This window comes from Limulus polyphemus, unplaced genomic scaffold, assembly GCF_000517525.1.
Source record: "Limulus polyphemus unplaced genomic scaffold, Limulus_polyphemus-2.1.2 Scaffold367, whole genome shotgun sequence".
In the NCBI taxonomy this organism is placed as follows: domain Eukaryota; kingdom Metazoa; phylum Arthropoda; class Merostomata; order Xiphosura; family Limulidae; genus Limulus; species Limulus polyphemus.
The window spans coordinates 53,354-77,093 of NW_013665977.1; the positions used below are offsets into that span (position 1 = coordinate 53,354).

The 23,740-nt window shown below is 36.0% G+C and overlaps 1 protein-coding gene across 1 annotated transcript in view; it reads right to left on the reverse strand.

The window, feature by feature from the left end:
- Positions 1 to 23,740, reverse strand: part of LOC106457733 (ATP-binding cassette sub-family A member 3-like) — a 135,134-nt gene that overhangs the window by 50,061 nt on the left and 61,333 nt on the right. The window contains exons 9-10 of the mRNA XM_013917179.2: positions 22,642 to 22,776; positions 9,346 to 9,475 (exon numbers count right to left, since the gene is read on the reverse strand). Coding sequence (XP_013772633.2) covers positions 9,346 to 9,475; positions 22,642 to 22,776 — 265 coding nt within the window. The remainder of the gene's footprint in view (positions 1 to 9,345; positions 9,476 to 22,641; positions 22,777 to 23,740) is intronic.

Genomic DNA, 23,740 nt, shown 5'->3' on the forward strand with positions numbered 1-23,740 from the left:
GTTCAAAGTTTAAGAATCTTATCATTTTTTGCTTAAGCTTTGTTATGATATTTTTTATGTTACAATTTCTGCTAAGAATAAGGAAATTTAGTTTAATATAAAGTGATGTCTACAAACACTTTCATAGGCTTGAGAGCAATTCCAGCATTTGATTGCCATTCTGACCCATCCACTACAGGTCTGAAGTGGAAAACATGATAATGAGTGTTTGTGGAAGATAAATATGTGGTAAATATTAATCATCTCTACTTTCACATTGTTTTGGTATGGAAGTACAAGAGATTTGTTATATGTTAACCATTTCTGAATTGGTAGAAAGAAATACTATTTACAATGTAGTAATGTTAGCATTGGAAGAATACCAAGGGTTGAGTATATTATATTAAAACATTTTTGAATGGGCACATCAGCAAGTCATAGTAAAACAGCACATATCAAAACTACATTTTGTTATTGTTTGACATATCACCAGTAGTGTAATGCCACCAAAATTTGACCACTTTTGGGAGTAGTATGTAACAATCATTTCTGATAAAAAATATTTACACTCTCAAATCATAAAGGTGTATTTGGATCAGTGATTTAAAATTTCCCAAACAGGGTTATCCCTTGTACTTAATGGCATTGGCAAACATAGGAATATGTAACAATTTGGGGCATCATCATTGAGAAAGAGACCTGCAACAAGTCACACCTCAGCTGCACTAAACTTAGTTTGGTTCGTTTTGTTTTTAATTTTACGCAAAGTTACACGACAACTATCTGTGCTAGCTATCCCTGATTTAACAGTGAAAAAAAGGGAAGGAAGCTAATCATCACCACTTACTGCCAACTCTTGGGCTAGGAATTTATGAACAAAAACATAATAAAGAATAATATTGATCACGGAAAATGACTCAGGACAGATGAACAGAAGTTGTTTCCAGTCATATGTTACATTTCTTAAGCAGCTGGAGAACGAAATTGGTAATTATGCTACTTTATACAAATATATACTGGTCCAGTCACCAGATGCAGCAACTTTGTGTTTCTGTGCAACCAGACTATTGAAACAGGCACTGGGAAACTGTCATTCTTATACATACATTGGATTATGGAAAGCAACATAGATGTGTGGTTTGCTTTGGACATGAAACCCTTATGGCAAGCAGGACTAGATGTGGTGATGTTGATTTTAATGAAGTGGTGATTAATTCCAAAATCATTTTAATATAATGTACTGAACCTCTATATTTCACCTTGCACAAATAGGTGAACTGACTAGATCTTTAAAAGCATCAAAGAAACAAGAAATGTTGAGAAAAAATGGATGGCAATGTGATCAAGGTGGTTTTATGCAAATAAGGTATGCAAACACGTATGACAGTAAAGAAACAAAACAAGCTTTCAGTTAATTTTTGCAAAGAAAAACAAGGTAGGAAATGTTATGAATCTGGATATTTTGCTATCCATTGCAAAATTAAAGACCAGGATAGTACATTTACTTATGGGAGGAGAAACTGGTTAAAATGCAATGGGTAAAGGAAGCACATTTAAGAAAAAATATATATTGTTTTGATCAAGATAGTGCTAATGATGAAAATACATAGTCACTCTAGGTTTATCTGTTGAAATGATCATACACTCAATTTTCAGTTGTAACATTACTGACAAACAGTAATGTAAAAACTTGAAAGAATACAAAGTGTTAGCTGACAAAAACAACATGCGTTTGTTTCCAGACAGCATTGAGGTTAAACAATGTGAGGAAATGAAATGTGAAAAGGGAATTATAAAAACAGGATCTTAAATTTGTAGGACCATTATTAAGCAGAATATTGTATCAAAATATTCAGACCTCTTTGATGGACCCAGGCAAACTGAGCAGTTTTGAACTCAAACTCCCTACAGATTAAAACACCTACTGCAGAGTGTGTAAGACATATTATAATGTTCAGCAGGTGCAAGGACAAAAGATGCTGTCCAAGAGACATAACCAGAGGTTCCCTTTCCTCAACAGATCCAGAACTTTTCTTAGCCCGACATAAGTATTATCAAAGATGTTCTCATGTGCAATTAGATCATGCAAGTAGATGAGTACAAGGTTCCAGGGTAATTCAGACAGATCACACTCCATTAATCAATGGAATATAGTAAAGACATTACTTAATCCAAATGGTAACAAGACAAATTACTACAATCTATTCTCTTTGGTAAAGGCTGTCTTCTCTCTATTTGCATTGTCAACATCTACCTTCCAATACCTACTCTTAAGATCCAATGTTGAAAACCATTTTAATTCCAACAGAGCAATATCCAAAATAGAGTTAGTCCTTGGCAGTGGTTAGATATGCTTCTTTGTAACTTCATTCACCTTTTAGTAGTTCATGTACAGCCGTATGGATGCACTCTTCTTCTTCATAAGTACAGCAGGTGATGTCCAAGGACTAGTACACTGTTTTAAGACTCCTTATTCCATCATGATCTCTATCTCTGAAAGTCTCAATCTGTTTTGCAAGTGGAAAATCTCTGGCTAACTGACATATTAGGGCTACATATCTAGTTTTTACTTGTTTGGCCTAAGTCATGAGGTCCACTGTTGAAAGTTTTTTGGTATTCCATAAGCAAATTATGTAGCTGCTGGCACTGATCAGTTGTAAAACCTTCACAGCTCCAGTCATACAACTCTTGTAAGTGAGGTGGTACAATGTCCTTATGTAAAGGTTTGATATCAGGCTTCCTATGCCTATCTTCAAAGGTGACTACTTCTGATGTTCTTTGATATGGAAATAGTACCTGTACAGCCTCATATTTTGCAATGTCCCATCCAAATTTGACTCAAATATTATGGTTCATCGTATTTGTGACTTTTATTATGACATCTTTATTCTTCAGACATATGAGAGTTCTTACCAAATATTAATACATCAATACATGTTGGAGTATTTGGTTCTATTATGGTCCAGTCACAAGATGCAAATATATTTAGGACAAGCCTTAGTATGAGTATTTCACTTCTTGTTGTCTTGGAATGATCGACCTCTGGTGTAGTAACTGATGTATAGTGCAGAGGGATTTCTATTCATAAACTGTGAAGATGTTTGAAGCTAGCCTAACCTCACATCTATGTATTCACATGAAGTCACTTCCCATTACTCACTCTTTCTTGATGTCAATTACACACAAATCATGAGGCACAGAGAAGTCTCCTACAGTAAGAGGAGAGTCCAGGTTAGATAGCTGGGCAAGCCTTTTCAAATCTTTTGCAAGTTCAGCAAAGTTTTCTTTTTTCCTCCATAGTATATTCCAGAACTTTGCTCTGGATATTTCTTTCTGTTGGATAAGGCATCTAACAATGCTTGATAGTTGTTATGACTCTAAACTGGCAGATTACTTACTGTTGGTAAAACTGATACTTTTAGAATGGTGGCAAAATAAATGACTTGTTGTTCACCATTCAACCCACTTACTCTGGAAAAGACTTTAAACTGAGGCTGGTAAGACTTCCATGGTAACTTCCTATCATAGTCCATTGGTTTCTCTATTGGCCAGTCTTGAACTAGTCAGCAAAATTCTGGAACTAGATTTGGTAGTTTCACAGCTGGAGCAGTCTAGGAAACTCCTTCAATAACAGATGGAATAGTGGTAGTGGTAATAGGTGTAGACAAAATAAGTTTGCCTGTTCCATATCTTGCAGTAGATAGTGTTTTCCATTGGAACCCTGATACAGAAAGATGTGTGGCTGGTCTAATCTTTGCATTTAATAATTCATTTTCTAGATGTTTTATTCAGCTACCAATGTTGTTGTTTTTCTACTTCAGTGATCCTCATTTCTACTTCTGTTGGATATACAAAACTATTTAGTGTAAGTTATTACTTAGTTCATTTAGTGATCTAATATTTAATGATTATTTAGTTTTCATAACAAGGTTGTTAAAAGTTAAGAGTCTGTAAAAAGTTTAGTTAAGTCAGAAAAAAGCTACATTAGTGAAAGTGAAGTTAGACTGTGTGATTGTTAGTTTAGCCTTAACAGGTGATTTCTAAAATGAGTTTCACAGTTTAACAGAGATAAAGAGAATAATTCGTCTTGTCAAAGGGTGTTCTAAAGTAATAAATGGATTGAAAGAGATGAACATCTTGGGCTCAAAGATGGTGAACTATGAAAGTTTCTTAAAGAAGAACAAGAGAAAGAAGAGTGGCAATAGAAAAGAAAGGAGGAGACACAGAGAAGAGAGGAAGAAAGACTAAAAGAAGAACAGGAAATAGAGAGAGGGGATAAGAGCACAAACTGAGAAAGAAGAAAAGGAGAGAGAGGAAAGACTAGAAATAGAAAGAATAAGAACACAAATTGAGATTACAAAGCTCACCCAATAGAAAGTTAAAGAACCCAAGGATGACAATGGGGTCAGGGCAAGCCAACCGAAGCTGCCTAAATTTCATGAACAGAAAGATGACATGGATGCTTTCTTGAGAGATATGAAAGATTTGCCCAAAGTCAAAACTGGGAGAAAGGTGACTGAGCAGTCTGTCTCAGCCCACTTCTCACAGGAAAAGGCCTACAAGTATGTGCAGGCATGGCATCAGAAGATACTATGGACTCTGACAAGTTAAAAGTGGCCTTGCTGAAAAGCTATGAACTTACCGAAGAAGGTTTTTGTTGGAAGTTCAGAAAAGTCAAACCTCATACTGAAGAACCTGTATTTCAGTTTGTGGCACATCTATGGAAATACTCTACAAGATGGACTGACATAGCCAAGTGTGAAAATAGTTGAGAGACTGGTAGATCTACTAATACATGAACAGTTTATGATCACATGCTCAACTGACATGTCACTGTTCTTAAAGGAGAGAGCACCACAAGATGTGGATGAGATGATCAACCTGGCAGAACAGTACATGGAAGCCCATGGAGGATGTATATGGAAAATCTAAAAATAACCAGTTAACGTTGAAACCAGGGGTGGCTGACCAGAAACAGGATACAAAGAAGAACTTAACAGACAAAAAAAAGAAGAGGTGCAACATTTGTTGTAAAGTAGGGAACATTGCAAGTGAATGCAAGTCTATCACCAACAAGCAACAGCAGAAATCTAAACATAAAGCAGCTGGAGCTACTTACAAAAATGGTGCTGATAAGAAACAAGACAAGAGTATCACCATGGATGCTTCTGCCAGAAGAAACGGAACAGAGACAACCCATCAGGTTCACCACAAGAAAGAAGTGCTGTTTCTATGATTAATCAATGTATGACTGATGGTCAGCTCAAGTTCACAAATGTATCAACAGTGCCAGTGGTGATTGGAGCATGTGACAAATATTGAGACAAACCACAACATGCCAGTAGGTGAAGGCTATGTCAGGGACAAGAAAGTGAAGGTCTTACAAAACTATGGGTGCAGTAGTGCAGCAGTAAGAACTAGTCTTGTATTGATGGTCAGATGATAGGCAAGGTACACTCATGTGTGCTAATTGATGGGACAGTGAGAAAGTTTTCCCATAGCAAAAATAAAGGTGAACACTCCATATTATGTTGGAGAACTATAGACCATGTGTATGAAGGCACCCATGTATGATTTGGTGATTGTAAATATACCAGGCAGCAGAGGTTCGGAGGAAACCAGACAGAAAGAAGACTGATGAGGAATCTACAGTCAACACAAGAGCTTAAAAGAAGAAGAGCAAGCAAAATATCAAGATCCTTCAAGTCACGAAAAGTGACATCCATAATGTAGGTTTACAGGAGCTGAAAGAAGCATAGAAGAAAGAACCATCACTGCAGAAACATTAGAATAATGTCCGAAAAAGTAAAGCACAAGATAAAGGGGAAAGAGACTAACAAATCAGAGAACCAGAAAGTAGTACTGTATTTGACCTATCAAAGCAGTTCTACTGAGGAAGCCACACCATGACAGGCAGTCAGAAACACTTTTATAACAAGAAGGCCAAGGATCGATATTTCAAGGTCAGATAGAAGGTCTTAGTTCTGCTACCCACAGACAACAACAAACTCACCCTGCAGCGAAAAGGACCTTTTGAAGTACAGGAAGTTCTCAACAGAATGGACTATAAAGTAAAAGTGGATGGGAACAGTAAGATCTACCACGTTGAAGTACTTAAAGAAGGAATAAAACCTAACAGGTGCAGCTATTAAGGCAAATATGGAGGTTGCAGGTATGGCTGTCATAGTCACAGGATCTGAAAACAGGGACTTTATTATAGAAGATAAAGACCTATTACACCTAAAACCACTGGGTGGAGATGGAACATACAAAGACATCAAAATCAATGAAGAACTTATTGGCAAGCAGAAGAAAGAACGAAGAGATCTACTGTGCCAGTATGTAAATGTCTTCACAGATAGACCAGGCAAGACAGACCTTGTGCAACACACGATCGTGACCATGACCAAGGATCCAGTCAAGGTGAAGCTCTATCAGATGCTCTATTTGGTGAGAGACCTGATAAAGCAGAAAGTTGAGACAATGTTAGAAGCTGGAATCTTCAAGCCTTCCAATTCAGTCTATTATTTACCAGTGGTCATCGTAAAGAGGAGGGATGGCTCAAACTGCTTCTGCATAGATTTCCAGAAGTTGAACCTCATGACGAAGTTCAACTCTGATCCTATGGGTAACACAGAGGTTATCATGGCAAAACTAGATGGGGCCAGATTTTTTCAAAGATCAACCTCAGTATAGGTTATTGGCAGATCCCAATGGAAACAGAATCTAAAGAGAAGATTGCATTTATGATATGAGACGAATGTTACCAATTTAAGAGGATGCCATTAGGGTTAGTCAATTTAGCAGCAACATTCAACTGCATGAGGAGGAGGAAGTTACACAAAACTACCAACAATGAGCATTACATGGAAGACATTCTGTCCCACACAGACAGATGGGAAAACCACCTGAAAATTTTAGCTTTTCAGATGAGTGAGGGCAGCAGATCTGACAATCAGATCATCCAAGTACTACATTGGCTATTCTGTGCTGGAGTTTGTTGACCAAAATATAACCATGGAAAAGGAGAAGCTAACCCACATACAAGATGCACCAGCTCCTTCTTGGGGTTAGAGTGGGATACTACAGGAAGTTAATCCTAAACTATGCAAAAGTTGTTACATCATTGACTGACCTGACAAAGAAAGGTGAAGTGGGAACAACCACAGCAGATGGCATTCCAGAAGTTTAAGAACATGTTGGGAAGTTCGCCAATACTTAGAATGCCAGACTTCAACAAAATGTTCATCTTTCAGGTTGATGCTTCAGACATTGGAATTGGAGCAGTACTCTTAGAAGAACATGAAGATGGACTGTTTCTGGTAATGTTTGTAAGTAATAAGTAAAAAGCTGTTGAGAAGTGAGAAGAATTATTCCATGATTGAACAAGAGTGTCTGGCCATCACATCTGCCATCCAGAAGTTCCAGAACTACTTATATGGGAAGGAGTTCATAATCCAGATGGACCATCAAATACTTGCTTACATCCAGAGGTGCAAAATCGACAGTGCAAGGATCATGAGGTGGGTGTTGTACCTCCAGAACTCCAGATTTCATATTGAAGGGGACTACAAATGTTGGCGCAGACTGTACAAATAGACTGTGTTTGAACTGAGAACAGTCTTTATATAAAGTAAAAAAGAATTGTGAATAGTTTTCTTGAAGAAGGGCTTATTGTTGGACATACAAAACTATTTAGTGTAAGAGTTATTAATTGGTTCATTTAGTGATCTAATATTTATTGATTATTTAGTTTTCATAACAAGATTATTAAAAGTAAAGTCAGTAAAAAGTTTTGTTTGGTCAGAAAAAAATCCAGTTGGTGAAAGTGAAGTTAGACTGCGTGTTTGTTAGTTTAGCCATAATGGGTGATATCTAAAGTGAGTTTCGCAGTTTAACAGATATAAAGAAAAAGAACTTGTCTTGTCAAAGGGTGTTCTAAAGTAATTGAACCTGCCAGTGTGGGCTTTCACGAAAAGGAGACACTTATTCTAAAGTTCTGGGTACAACTATGATAACCCTTGGGGTAATGTATGTGAATTTATTGCAGATTGCATAGTAAGAAAAAAATATAGAAAAATGTTCTGTCTTATCAATTGGGTTCTAAAGTAATTGAACCAGCCTGTGTGGAATTTTCACAAGAAAAGAGAATTATTTAGTTTTAGATACAACTGTGATACCCTATAGTGTAAATAATTTTAGTACATATGCTTTATTTATTTTGAATACATTATTTTAAAACAAGTGGATTGTGTGCTGTCCATTTATTGTTTGAATTTAGCTCCAACAAGACACAGACACCTACTGTGAAGAATCCCAACCCTCATAAAACTGACAACTTCTTTGATGTCTTCAAACTTCTTGTAATCCTTCTGTGTCCTCTATCATCTTCAATCAGATTTATTTTTAATTTTAATTCTTCTTTATGTAATATATCTCTTTCTTTTTGATCTTCTTTTATTCAACTCTCTTCTTGGTCTTCTTTTTATTTTCCTATCTCTTTCTTATAATCTTCTGTTCTGTTTTCTTGATCTTTTATTTTTCCATCATGTTCTTTTAATTTTTTTGTCCCTTTCTTCTTGTTGTTTAATGCTCTGTTTCATTCTGTTTGTTCTTTTTTCCATTGTTTTGTCATGTCTAGCAGGTGTCCTATTTCACTTTGTGCCTTTGTGGTCATTTGAAAGTTAAATGTTTGATAGTTTATAGTTAAGCACAAAACTACATTATGGGCTATCTGTGCCATGCCCACCATGGATATTGAAACCCAGTGTTTAGTGTTATAATCCTTCATACTTACTGCTGTGTCTCTAGGGGGAAAACGTTGAATGACAGTTGGAGTTTAGTCAAATTTCTATATTATTTTAACCAAAACAATATCCCACTTCTGACATCAATTGTTGTAACATTGTACTTTTGTGAACAAGTTCTTTCAAATCATCAATGGAAAATAATTCAACATCCAGTCCACATAACAATCACAAATTTGTTTATTTCCTACTTTAAAGTTTCTGCAAGGTTGAATATTTGTTTATTATTGTAACTTCTTGAGGTCCTATGTTTAAAATGATGTCCAAACCTCTCTAACAGCATCAGGACTAATTTAAAATCAACTTACTTGTACACAGATCCATATACTTCACAAAAATATACTGACTGATTCAACACTGTATCCTTAAGTAACTATCTTATATCTGTAATCTAAGCCTTGTTCTAGATATTTTGGCAGATCATTACACTATCACTGGGGCCCATGGCTTCCTCTAGCCAACAAATAAATTACCAAATTAAATATATATAGCTTACAACAATATTTTCTCTTTTAAAAATATTCACTTTATGATTCAATACTCTATCATAAACTCCTACCAGTTAGCATATTCATTGTTGTTGTTTTCCCTGCACCATTGTGTCCAAGCAAAGCTGTTATCTGTCCTTTGTAAATTTTGAGAGAAACATTGCTCACAGCATTCTTACGTTGCCTACCCCATCCATATACCTACACAAAAGAAAAAGTTTAGGATATATATACAGTGTCCAATTCGGAGTCTAATATGGCTTAAAATTTATGATGGCTCATTCAACATAATTGAAACCTCATCACAGAGAAAACAGTTTTTCTTGTAAAATAAGAATGAGTTAATATATTTTACTATACTATGAGTTCTATCAATGGCTATTTGAATTTTAATGAAATGTTGCAAAAAGAAAGTATTGTTTTGGTTTATATAATTTTTACTCAATATTACACACCATATTGAGCATAAGAAGTATATATTGAAACATAAAAATATTGAATAAAGAATATTTCAGTCCTCTAGCCTTATTTATATGATAACATAAATCAGGCATGAAAGGTACCAAGTTTTTTTAGACTATCAATTGGTACTTTCAAAATGGTCTTACCTCTACTCACCCACAGCTATTTCGATCCTGGACTGTCTTCTAAACATTGCTAAAAGTTTTTGCTAACAGTGCACCAGTCTTTTATATCCCATTAGTTTTATGCCATTTCAGAACATTTGCTGATCATGTGACTACTTTCCACTAATTTGATGATGAGGAACCCACTTTGAGACTAATAATGCTTGGAGACAACTTGATGGGTAATGAAGAAAAACTTTAATATAAGTTTAACATAACAGAAAATGTACAAAATTTTGACAAGGTTTTGTCATCATCAGGTACCTTTCTACTATTCTAGAGTAATCCTCACTTTCTTGATTGGTATTCTAGTGTATAGACATGTGCTTTAACTCGCTCTCCATGCGACTACAAAATTTTGATTGTGCTTGATCAGCACTTTCCACCTGTTACCACGCCTCTATGTAATCTGCTGGGTTAAGTATTGTTCTTTTTCACAGGAGATCTATGGTAAGCTTTTCAGTGAGTATTCCTCACTCCCATCAGTTATATGTGAAGTTGTGTGGATGGACCTAATTTCTGCATGCATCTTTCATGTCTTCTCTGCTCAGTGTTTGGTAAGTTAGATTTTAATAATTTTTTTACCATCTAACTTACTTTAGTTTAAATTTGTGTTTAAAGTTTGATTAATACCTTGTTTTTGTTTAATTGTTGGTATATGTACGGGTTTTGTACTATAGTTAATGTTTGGGTATTTGTAATTTTGGCCAATTTTGTGGGTGTGTTGGTTTGTTATTTCTACTTCTTTTCACTGTTTGTGTTATTCAGTTCCTTTTTCTTTATTACTACTCATATCTATTTGGGGATTAGATTTCAGTCTAAATGTATTATTGTTAACTGGGTACCTTTTTATTCTCATGTTCTTCATGGTAGGTTTTACTTTTTTGCCCTTTCTCTTATCGATTCTTTGAGTGGACTTTGATATTTATGTATCTTTTATATTCTAAGCTCCTTTATTGGTTTTGTACTTTAAGTTTTTGCTTATTGTTTTATGTTGAATTTCATAGTTTTGCAGGTTCATTATTTTTATATATTTGTAGACTATAAATTTCTAGGTTTTGTTAGTTCTTTAGTCATGAGTACTTTCTCAAAGTATGTTTAGTTTTTGTGTCTTTTTGGCTACATTTCAAAACAGTTCCATGAGTTCTATGGGTTCTATCTGAAAGTTTCTGCCTTCAGTTCTGCTCCCTCTATCCTTTTCCTTGTCTAGTCATCTTTCTGAGTCTGTTCGAGACCTCCTACACAAAGGAGCTCTTGAACAGATGGTGCCCACTCAACTGGGATTTTACTCCTATCTATTTGTTGTCCCCCAAAACATGGGAGATTAAACACCCATCACAGATCTGAATACCTATCTGGAGACACCTTGCTTCACCATGGAGTTCTACCTCTCACTTCGATGTTTTTTTTTCCCCTGGACTTTGGATGACCAGGTTCAATGTGACTGATGCCTATCTTCGTATTCCAGTTGCCCCAGTGTCATTTTCTTTTCTTTGGTTCATCCATGAGGGTTCTATTGTCCACTTCTAGGCACTTCTGTTTGGTCTTTCTTCAGTTCCATATGTGTTTTGTTGAGTGTTATGCTCTTTCGCACATCATCTTCACTTGCTGGGTCTTCGGAGGGGGGGGGGGCACACAGGCATTCCCTTCAATGGATGCTTCTCGACCAGTGGAACTTCTCCCACAATCCTTTGGGCCATCCCATCAACCTCCTACCTGGGATCAGAGCCAACCATGCTTGGTGGCTCGACAAGGGCTTTACCATAGTGAGTGTTCTCATTCCTTTGCCTTGTCCCAAGTCTCATGTGTTCACAGATAGTTCTTTTGTGGGTTGGGGGCTTTTCTAGACTCCTAAGAGATTCTGGGTCAGTGGTCAGTCAAGGAGGCTACTCTCCATATAAACGTCCTAGCACTTTTGACAGTTCATCTGATTTTGTATCACTTCCTCCCACTCTTGTGGTGGCTGATGGTTATGGTTCATTCTGACAATTCCACTGTTATCAGCTATATTACCAACAAGGGGAAACCAAGTCCAGATCTTTGATTTCAGACTCTGGATCTCCTGTACTAGACCAACGACCATGACATGATGGTTCTGGGATGTCAGATTCCTGGAATTATGAATCTTGTGCTCAATTACTTATCCTGTCCTAAGTTCTCCTCATGGAGTGGTTCCTTCATCCTCAGATATTTCAGTGGGTGTGTGTTTTCCACTGGGAACACTGCATATAGATGCATTTGTCACTCACTGGAATGCCAAACTTCCTTCCTTTTGGTCTCCAGTTCCTCACCACTCAGCTCTCAGTGGGGGGTGGGGGAGATGCTTTCAGTCAAGATTGGAGGGGTCTTCACCTGTATGCTTACCCTTCAATCAGACTCCTCTCCAGAATAATTTCCCTTATCTAGACCACTCCTTGTCATGTTCTGCATGGCTTTTGTCTGGTCCCTTACCTCAGCTCAGGGACTCACTCCTCATGTGGCATCTTTCCTTGCCCATACCATTACCCTTCCTCCTTGTCTATGTACCAGAGGCATCGGTCTTACTTCAGACTTTGGTCCAATCACCCTGGCTTTCAACCATCCCATCATTCTGTTCCTCACCTGTCCCAGTTCTTCACCTGGTTGTTTGATCAGGGTTTGTCAGTTTCAACTGTTGCTAGTTGTAGCGCTGCCCTGTTGAATACATTCATTCTCCCACTTCTGGAAAGCCTTCTCCTTCCTGGTTATTTCCCTCTTTCTCCGTTCCTTTTTCTTACCCATCCACCATGTTTCTTTGTTCTGCCGGATTGGGATCTCAATGTTGTCCTTCATGCCCTGTCCAGTTCTCCCTTTAAATCCATTGCAATATGTTCCTTGTACCATCCTTCCCTTAAGATCTATTTCCTCCTCCATCTGCCATGCAGTTGTCATTGTTACAATATTTATGCCATCAATGTTTTCTGTATCCTTTACCATTCTTCATAAGTTATCCACTATCTGGATTAGGCTGCCTGGGAAGGTTGTTTAACCTTTTCTCCTATTTCCTTACCTTCCATTTCTCACCTGTACTCCCATTTGGATGCAGATCAACTACTTTGTCCAGTTAATTCTCTACTATGTTATGTGGCTCATACTGCCTCCTTTCATGGTTTTTGTTCCTGTCTATTTGTCCCATGGAATTCCTCTATTTCCCATGATCTATCACCTATTATGCTCACTGGTTGGGTTTGTCAACTAGTATAGTTCGCATATTCTGACTTGTCCATGGAAGCTCGCCATTACATAATGTTTCTTTGCACTAATTCGTCACCTAACTATATCTTTAGCTGCTTGAAACAGCCATCCTTTAGAGGAGATTGTTCAGGCTGGTATGTGGTCAAGTCCTAATACATTTGTCACACATTATCTGCATAAACTAACTGTGTCTTACTCGGGTGGATATCATCTTCCTCCTCGGCAATTCTACACGTTTGTTCACCTTTAACTGAGGTTAGTCACCATATTATTTTTTTATCTTTAGTTGATATACATAATATTTTAGGATCCCACCTGGTGTTGCCTGGTCAGGTATGCTTAATATTATTTTTTTTTATCACTGTTTCATATATAAAGGACCGACACTCATGGACTTCATGAGTAAAGCAGATGGGGATTTCTGCCCATCCCTACTGGCCAATGATTCCTCTAATTGGGGTCCTCCTGCTTTTCAAAATTGGAATTGCAGACACCCATTGCACTGCTTCGGGTGTGCCACTCCTCCTCTGGACTTCCCAATGTGTATAGCTTCCCATTCTCTTCTAATGGAGAATGGGAGTCCCTGCCACTTCCGGTTCCCAGTTGCTGGAGTGGTGGACCAAGGAGGTTTCTCCTGAGTGGCTTTGTTCTTTGCACTTGACATACTCTGATGTAACCCAAGACACTACCCTTGGTACATACTTATACAGGCCCATTGTCACATCCACACTAGACTTTGTGTTTGTTAATGCCATGCTGTTTCATGTCATGGTAATACAGCACTTTTCCACTGATTCAAGGCTGTACATCTCTTTTCTGAATGCATTGGTGACTCCCAGTTCAGTTCTGCCTTCTTTTTGTTGCTTTGTTAACTAATGGGTTGCATAAGTAGTGCTATACCCCACAGGTGTGCTTTATTTTCATATTCTTGCACACCTGTTCTTTCATTGTGGTCACTTTCCACTTGATTGGATACTGATGTGCTTTCACCAGCCCCTCCACCTTTGCAATGTGGGATTTTAGTGTTGGGTAAGAAGAGGTGGTACTGTTTTGGAAGTTAACATTTTCTTACACTGAAATGTATTTCTGATAGGTGCTTACCTTCTCCCATCCATTTCCCACCTTTCCTCCTCACTGATATGCCAGTGTTTCTAGTCTGTACCAGCCAATTCTCAAAAGCGAGGATTACTCTAGAATAGTAGAGGGAGCTAGCTGTGTTATTATAGAGGGTGCAGTTTCATTGGTGGAGGGTAGTCACATGATCAGCACACATTCTGAAATGGTGTGAAACTGATGGAGTATAAATGACTGGTGTGCTGTTAGCGAAATATTTGAGCAATGTTTAGAGGACAGTCCAGGATTGAGATAGCTTTCGGTGAGTGGAAGGTAAGTACCTATTGGAAATACATTTTCAGTGTAAGAAAATATTAACTTTCTTCCATTTTTTAAATGTAATCTCCCAAAAGTTGCTGTAGATTAAGTAGCTTCTCTTTTCCAACATTACTTTTCAAATGATACCACTATGGTAATTCAAAATATCACACATCACCTGATCTCCATGTATACTAGAGATTCAAGGATTTAGGATGTGAGTATAGTGACTTTTTGTAGACAGACTGAAAAAGACAACAAGACACGGTAATGAAGTTAAGAGCTCAGGAAATAAATAAGCTGTATGAAGTAAAAAAAGAAAAAGGTCAAAAAAAAGAAAAAAGTACATTTAATCAAGAAAATCTTTAAACAAATGTACATGGGAAATGAAATGAAAGTAAAATAAAGTGGAGATGATCATAAGAAGTAACTATTATAAAGTTTGAAACACAGAAAAGACTTGCAAGGTAAGTCTCTATTCTTCCAAGTCAGAAATAAATCTTCTCTCCTTAAACATAAAAAATAAAATGTGTGAGACCAAAATTGAAGCTACAAAAAACTTTTACTCTGTAGCTGATGAATGAGAAAATGGGTACTGGAATATGAAATATCTGTTCCATGTGACAGTCTCAAAGTGGTCCTCTTTATACAAGGTAAAGTAAAATATAATGAAGCAACTAGAAAATTTGAGGAAATTTTACAATTGCTTCAGGTATTTATTAGTTGAAAATGCATAAAACAGAATTTCAAAGTTTTAACAGTTCTTTAAGTCTAATTAAGTAATCAAGGATATATAAAAAAGAGGGCGACAAGAAGATGCCTGTGTTGTGAAATAAGCTTGAGAACTAGTAAACAAGGTCAGAAGACTAGTTACATAAGAAATGTTGCCTAGAAACAACACGAGTGCACTAGTACTTGTGACAGGTTGATGGATTACTGACTTCAACCCTTTAGAACTAAGAAAGCTATGAAAAAGTTTGTTTTAGTGAGTAATATTGGCACTTTGAGGCGATATCAGTTATAGAACATGGGTGTAGCAGTACAAGTGAATAGGTGGCCGGCTAACACCACTTATTTATAACCAATTACTTGAGAGTTCTGGTTTTGGATTAGCCAGGGAATTCCCCTAAAGTATCCAATAGGAGCACAGGACTACTTGTGGGTGATGTTGTGTCCTATTTAATGAGTCGAGATAATACCAAGAAAAGTTAGTTTAAAAACTCATGTCAGGGACTGAAAAATCAGTTCTCCCAGGAATGAAGAGTTCCTAGAAAAACTGAACAATGAAGATGTCAAAGACTCCTAATAACCCAACTCTACTGTAAGTATAATCTCTCTCTTAATCAGCTAATGTTAGAAATATAGAAAATAGTAAATGTATCTAGGTAGAAAGTGTTTAATACAAGTATATAAGTAGTTAATCCAGTATAACTAATGTTCAAAGTTTGTAATGTTTTTGAGAGGTTGATAATTGTTAAATAAATGTTATTCTAAGTGTTCACCATTGGCCTGAGACTCTATTTCTTTATTCTAACTGTAAACTACCTCGAGTTAGCGACTTGTGGCTCCACTCGTCACGACAAATCCTCCAATAAATAAATTTGGTGTAATGAGTAGTTTTAATTGAAACTCCAACAATTAAGTCCACCAGGGTGCTACTCATTACAATAATACAACTACAACGAAACCCAATAAAAGAAGTGAAACGTGAAACTGAATTCAGTACATGATCTCAACCAGATTGATTATATTTCAAATTAGAGCCTCAAAAAAATAAAATAGTTTGTGAAATATACACTAAAGAAATGTAAGGTATATAGTATTGGCATATTACACCACAAATATTAAGTTGAATCTGTAAAAGAATTTTGAATGAATTAGTCATTTCAAGACTTTTTTGTTTTATTACAAGCACATACTTTCTTCTTGAAATATCTCTTATCCAGCATGGTACTACATTTTGGATCAATACCTTGCTGAAATTCAAAGTCAAGGTCAGTTAGACATCGTTCATTGGGAATTGAGTGACAAACCAGGTGTTGAGTAAACTGAACTGAACAGCAAATGCCTGTTGTAACAAACACAAGTGTAGAGGATGATGTTTTGAAAGTCTTCTGTCCTTCATCTTACAACAGGCAATTGCCATCCATTCCAGTATAGTCATCATGAATACTCCGCCTAAACAATCTATGAAAGAAAACCAGGTGTTGTAATGTCATTACTTCTTTGTTGTATCACTGCTTTACTCACTTAACACATTCAAGTCTCACAGCAGAAAAACATCCTTACATTTATATCATTATAGATCAACCCACCACCATGTTTCACTGTTTTGCTTACACAAACTCCTGTTTAAACTTCTTGTTGTTATGTCACTGCACAAAAAGTATTCCAAAAAGTTCAACCTTTGTTTTATCAGTTTATAGCACACTGTACCATTCATTCTTTTATTTTTGTGATTCTTTGAATTTATTCATACATTTAATATCAAGTTTTCTTGCTGCAAATTTTACATGTAGATCACTTTCTTTAAGCAGTTTTATTCCATGCTTTACTTCTAGATATGTTCTGATACTGAAATATTTCAAGTTATACCAGCCTTCGATTTAGACATTTTTCATGAATTTATCTTTCTTGTATTACACTTTCAACTCCAGTTGCAACAAAATGCTCTAATGTTCTTTAAATTGCATTCTTTAAAACACCAAGTTTTGAGCAATATACAGTTGAGTTTTCCTTTCATTAGTAATCCATTAATTTGTGCTCATTTTTAACTCTTCTATTCTGAAAATTTGTTCTTATATTTCTTAGTTTTAATCACATTGAAATATGCAAAGTTATTTGATGATGTTGACATATTTACTGCATTTGATACAAGTGTTGGTGATTTAAAACAAGATGAAAAGTATATAAATCATTATGATAATATATAATAAGCCTACTCAATTCACAATTGATGATACTTAGTAGTTAACGTGTAAATATATTGGGATATTAGTTATAGATTGAATCATTTTTAAAATTTTCATTGGAAACAAATGTATGGATACAAAGAGAAACAAGAGACACATCATTACATTTTCAACAGTGTCTGTGCCCATTCTATTTTTATAACAAAATTAGTTTTTTATTCTTTTTGTTAATGTGGTGTTCTTAGATGAAACTGAAATATTAAGACCACAATAACAGGAGACTTTTAGGAATGTAGGAAATGTGTAAAAAGTACATCTTGATCAAAAGAAACGAGACAATGAGAGTTGTTTGACATTTAAATAAGAAAACATTTTACTGACAAACAAATATGGCCTGTGAATGTAATTGCATGATAATGAGTATCTACTGCATTTTTCAGCTTTTAGCTGGTTTAGCAGTAAATATACATAGCGACTACAACCAAGAAAAAGTGATTTTGATGTATTATTGTTAGATATTTAAGACTGTTTAGCATAGGAGTTATTAATTAGTATATTTTGTGACTTTGTAATTAATGATTGTTTAAGTTTTCATGACAAAAGTGTTGAAGGTTGATTGATTAACAAACAATAGTTATGACAAATTTCATCATGTAACTCAGTAGGAGTTGTACATTGTCTGTGTGTAGCTCAATTGTTCTAAACTGACTTCACATTACTTGAACCTTCTGTATTTTTCTCATTGCCTTAAGTTAGTATTGTTACATCATAGCATCTCATAGTTTGTAGAAAGTTCTAAGCCTCAGTTGGGCAATGTACAATACAGGCAATCAAGTGAGTGCAAGTAAGAAAGTAAGTGAAAGAAAAAGTGAAGATAGCTGGCATATGATTAGCCTTAATGTGCAATTTCTATAGTGAGTTTCACAGCTGTATTGTAACCAACAGAGATAGGAAAAATAATTTATCTTGTCAATTGGGTTCTAAAGTAACTTAAACAGCTTGTGTGGACTTCTGACAAAAAAAAAAAGAGACAATGATTTAAATCTCTGGATACAACTGTGATAACCAGAAGTTCAAGTAAAGTCAGTAAAAGTTAAGTTAGTGAAAGTGAAGTTAGACTGGTGATTCTTAGTTTAGCCCTAATGGGCGATATCTAAAGTGAGTTTAACAGAGATGAAGGAAAATAGTTTGTCCTGTAAAAGGGTGTTTTAAAGTAATTGAATCCACCTGTGTGGACTTCTGACAAGAAAAGAAAATTATTTAAAGCTTTAGATACAACTGAATGTTCAACATATATTTGACTTGTTTTGAATATATCATTTTAAAACAAGTGGATTGTGTGCTGCCTGTTTATTGTCCAAATTTATCACCAATTGTAAAAGAATCCTGGCCCCTATATACTAAAACTCTGCCATTTGGCAAGCCATCCAGGATCACGCAGTGATAAACAATGGTGGTAGAAGATGTGAGCAGCAGAGGAAATAAGTAGGCCTATATATGCACAGCCATAATGGTGGAAAAATTCTGAAGTTTACAACCGTGCTATTTGACCATGTCAATAGATTTTGATAAATGGATAGAAAGAGGCGAGCATGTTGAACTATGACAGTTTGTTAAACAAAAACAAGACCTAGAGAAAGAAGATTATAGACAGAGAAGAATGGAATAAAAGGAAAAAGAGAGAGAGAATAAGAGCACAAATTGAAAGGGAGGAAATGGAGAGACTAGAAATAGAGAGAATAAGGGCACAAATTGAGATCACCAAGCTCACCCAACAGAAAGATGGAGGACCCAAGAATGACTATGGGGTCAGGGCCAGTCAACCCAAGCTGCCCAAATTCGAGGAACAGAAAGATGATATGGATACTTTCCTGAAGAGATATGAAGATTCACCCAAAGTCAGAACTGGGACAAAGGTGACTGGGCAATGTGTCTCAGCACCCTTCTCACATGAAAAGGCCTACAAGTATATGCAGGCATGTTGTCAGAAGGTACAATGGACTATGACAAGTTAAAAGTGGCCTTGCTGAAACACTATGAACTTACCAAAGAAGATTTTCATCAGAAATTCAGAGAAATCAAACCTGACACTGGAGAAACAATATTTAAGTGTGTGGCATGTCTACAGTGATACTTCACAAGATGGACTGACATAGCTAAGTGTGAAAATAGTTTTGAGGGACTAGAAGATCTACTAATACGTGAACAATTCATGGTCATGCGCTCAACTGACATGTCACTGTTCCTAAACGAGAGAGCCCCAAAAGACGTAGATGAAATGATTAAGCTGGCAGAACAGTACATGAAAGCCCATGGAGGAAGAATAACCAGTTAAAGTTGAAACCAGGGGTGGTTGACCAGAAACAGGATACAACCAAAGGTGATAAAACTTACCAGACAAATGGAAGAAGAGATGCTATATATGTTATAAAATAGGGCACATTGCAAAGGAGTGCAAGTCCATCACCAACAAGCAACAGCAGAAATATCAACATAAAGCAGCTGGAGCTACTTACAAGGATGGTATTGGCAAGAAACAAGGAATAAGTGACTGTTACCATGGGTGCTTCTGCCAGAAGAAACAAAATTATAACAACTCGTCAGATTCACCACAAAGAGGAAGTGCTGCTTCCATGATTAATCAATGCCTGATTGATGGTCAGCTCAAGTTAGCAAATAAATCAAACGTGCTACTGACAAAAAAGCATGTGACAAAACTCGAGAGGTGCGAACAAATCACAAAACGCCAATAGGTGAAGACTAGGTTGGGGATAAGAAAGTGAAAGTCCTATGAGACACTGGTGCATTAGTGCAGCAGTGAGAACCAGTCTTGTATTTGATGGTCAGATGATGAGTAAGGTATGCCTGTGTGTGCTAATTGATGGGACAGTGAGAAAGTTTCCTATAGCAAAAATAAATGTGGATACTTCATATATGTGGGAGACCACGAGCCCATGTGACTTGGTGATTGGAAATATACCAGGCAGTAGGAGTTTGGAGGAACCAGACTGAAAGAATACTGATGAGGCATCTACAATCACCACTAGAGCTCAAGAAAAGAAGAGCAAGCAAGACATCAAGCCCTTGCAAGCATCAAAAAGTGACATCCCAAATGTAGGTTCATGGGAGCTGAAGGAAGCACAGAAGAAAGAACCATCACTGCAGAAATTTTAGAACAGTGCCTGAGAGAAAGTCCAGCCCAAGACAAAGGTGAAAGAGACAAAACAGAGGACCAGAAAGGAATATTGTACTCAATCTATCAAAGCAGTTCTACTGGGGAAGCTAAACATATCAAAGGTAGTAAGAAGCTTTTTTTTTTGCCAAGAAGGCCAAGGGTCGACATTTCGAGGTCAGACAGAAGGTCTTAGTTATGCTACCCACAGATAACAACAAACTCACTCTGCAGTGGAAAGGACCTCTTGAAGTACTGGAAGTGGTCAACAGAATGGACTACAAGGTGAAAGTGGATGGGATGACCAAGATCTACCATGCCAATCTGTTGAAGAAGTATTTTGAGAGGACATAACAGATGCAGTTATTGATACACAGAAGGACATGGCAGGTGTAACTATCATAGTTGCAGAAACAAAAGATGGTGACTTTGTCATAGAAGATAAAGACCTACTAGATATTTTCTTGAAGAGGGGCTTATTGTTGGATGTACAAGACTGTTTATTATAGGAGTTATTATTTAGTATATTTTGTGACTTAGTAATTAATGATTGTTTAGTTTTCATGATAAGAGTATTGAAGTTTGATTGTTTTAAAAGCAGTTGTTATGACAAATTTCCTTATGTAACTCAGTACAAGGCATATGTTGTGTGTGTAGTTCAGTTGTTATAAATTAACGTCACATTACTTGAACCTTCTGTATTTTTCTCATTGCCTTATGCTAGTATTGTTACATCATTGCGTCTTGTAGTTTGTGAAAAGTTCTAGGCCTCAGTTGGGCAATGTATATATTTAGGCGACCAAGTGAACGCAAGTAAGGAAGTTAGTGAAAGAAAAATTTAAGATAGCTGGCATATGATTAGCCTTAATGTGCAATTTCTATAGTGAGTTTCACAACTGTATTGTAGCCAAGAGAGATAGGAAAAATAATTTGTCTTGTGAATTGGGTTCTAAAGTAACTGAACCAGCCTGAGTGACTTTTGATGAAAAGGAGGAAGTTATTTAAAGCTCTGGATATAACTGTGGTAACCAACAGTTATAGTGGTGGTTTATAAGTAGAGAAAAATAACTTGTCTTGTCAGCTGGGTTGTAAAGTAATTTAACGAGCCTGTGTGGACTTCTGACAAGAAAAGAGAATTATTTAAAGCTTCAGATACAACTGTGGTATCCTATAGTGTAAATAATTTTTGCACGTACTTTTGACTCATTTTCAATGTATTATTTTAAAACAAGTGGATTGTGTGCTGTCCATTTGTTGTTCAAATTTATCCCCAACAAGTCACAGACACCTACTGTAAAATAATCCCAGCCCCCTATATATTAAAATCCTGAGAAGTATTAGTTTTGCATAGAACTATTTAAGTTCAAGTTCTGCTGCTGAAACTTTACAGAATACCATATCATCCAAGTCAGGAGAATATTTACTTAATAACAAAGAAAGATTGTTTGTTTGTTTCGGATATTTGCACAAAGCTACACAAAGACTATCTGCAGTAACCATACCTAATTTTGTATTGACATATTAGAGGGAAGGCAGTACTTTTAATGGCTACATTTAATCAAGCAGTACAATTTGACCATCACTTTTATAACACGCTCACAGCTTTAAAGTGCTGAGCACGATTTTGTGGAAATGGTACACAAATTATAAATCATCATATATTCATAGTTTGCATTCAAGCCACTAGGCCACACTTAGCCCAACAAAGAAACAGAAAGTAGTTTCCTGCATCTCTATCTCTGCATATATATAATACACCAGACATACCAAGGTAAACAAAAACAAATCTATTGCTGTGGTTGTGATAATGGAAAATATTGATAATTTTAAAGTGAAATATTATAAACACACAATTACTAAAATACGTTGATAACACATTATAAAGTATTCACATTTATTTTTAAAGTTTTTCAGGGTTGACTAAAACAAAAGTTTGAAAACTCTTAAATGATTAATATCAGCTTAATGTAAATGACATTTAAAGGAATTGGAAATCATTTTTATAAAATCTTAGATTTCATAATTATTAATTCTTTTTTTACAAAAGTGATTGAGACCAACAGTGGCACCTACCTTAGAAAGGTGAGATAGTATTATACCAGGTTTTTGTTCCACGGGATCTTCTTCAAAAAAATTTCTTTTGCTAGTATCATCAAGTTCTTCATCTTTAGGAGTAAGACTTGGTTTCCTTTTGCACCAGTATGATGGCTAAATGTAATAACAGATCAAGTTATTGTAAAAACTAAATATGTATCAGGACAAACTATAGCTGGTTAGAAAACAGGTCAAAAACTAAACACTTTTGTTTCTGACTGCACATTTTTTACATATGTTCAGTAATGTTAACCCATCAAATATTAATATGACTAAATGATAAACACTTAATTTTCTTTGAACTTTTACATTTGAATAATAAGATCAAAATGGTGCAGAGATAGTTTTTCATATTATGTATATTATACAGACTGCAATGAAATGATGCATCTTCATAGATAGCAAAGCTTACCTGTTTATGTAACATCTGTATAACGGGTACATAACTTACAAACAATTATAAATATTCAGGAAAATTTAAGAAAAAGGGAGTTGTAATAACATAATTTTCTTACAAACAGTAAAATGAACATTTTTTTTCATGGTGCCATGGAAACTGGTAATTCCACCTCATAATTAGTCATCAATGTACAAGCTTTCTAGGCCCTAGAAATGAAACTTTACTCATCAAATTTAATTGTTAAAAGTATTAGGACGTCAAGAAATTAATGTAGCTTTTTTTTAGATGAAAAAACCTGAACAACTATTAAATGTAATAGTTTCCATTCTTATCGATGATGCTTTTCCATCTTACAATAAGGTTGTTAATGCCCTGATTAAAGAAATCACTTGGCTTTGAAGCAAAAAACATGTCAATGTCCTCTTTAACACCTTACACATTTGCATACGTTTTCCCATTAAGATGGTGTTGCAGCAAACAAAAGAGATGGTAATCTGATGGTGCCATATCTGGAGAATATGGTGGGTGGGGGAGAACTTTCCAACCCAACTCCATAATCTTTTGTTGCGCCAAACATGCCACATGTGGACATGCATTGTCATGGAGAAGAAGAACACCTTTCTGATTGACCACTGAAGGGCATTTCTGATGAACGTCTTGATTTAAACATTCCAGTTG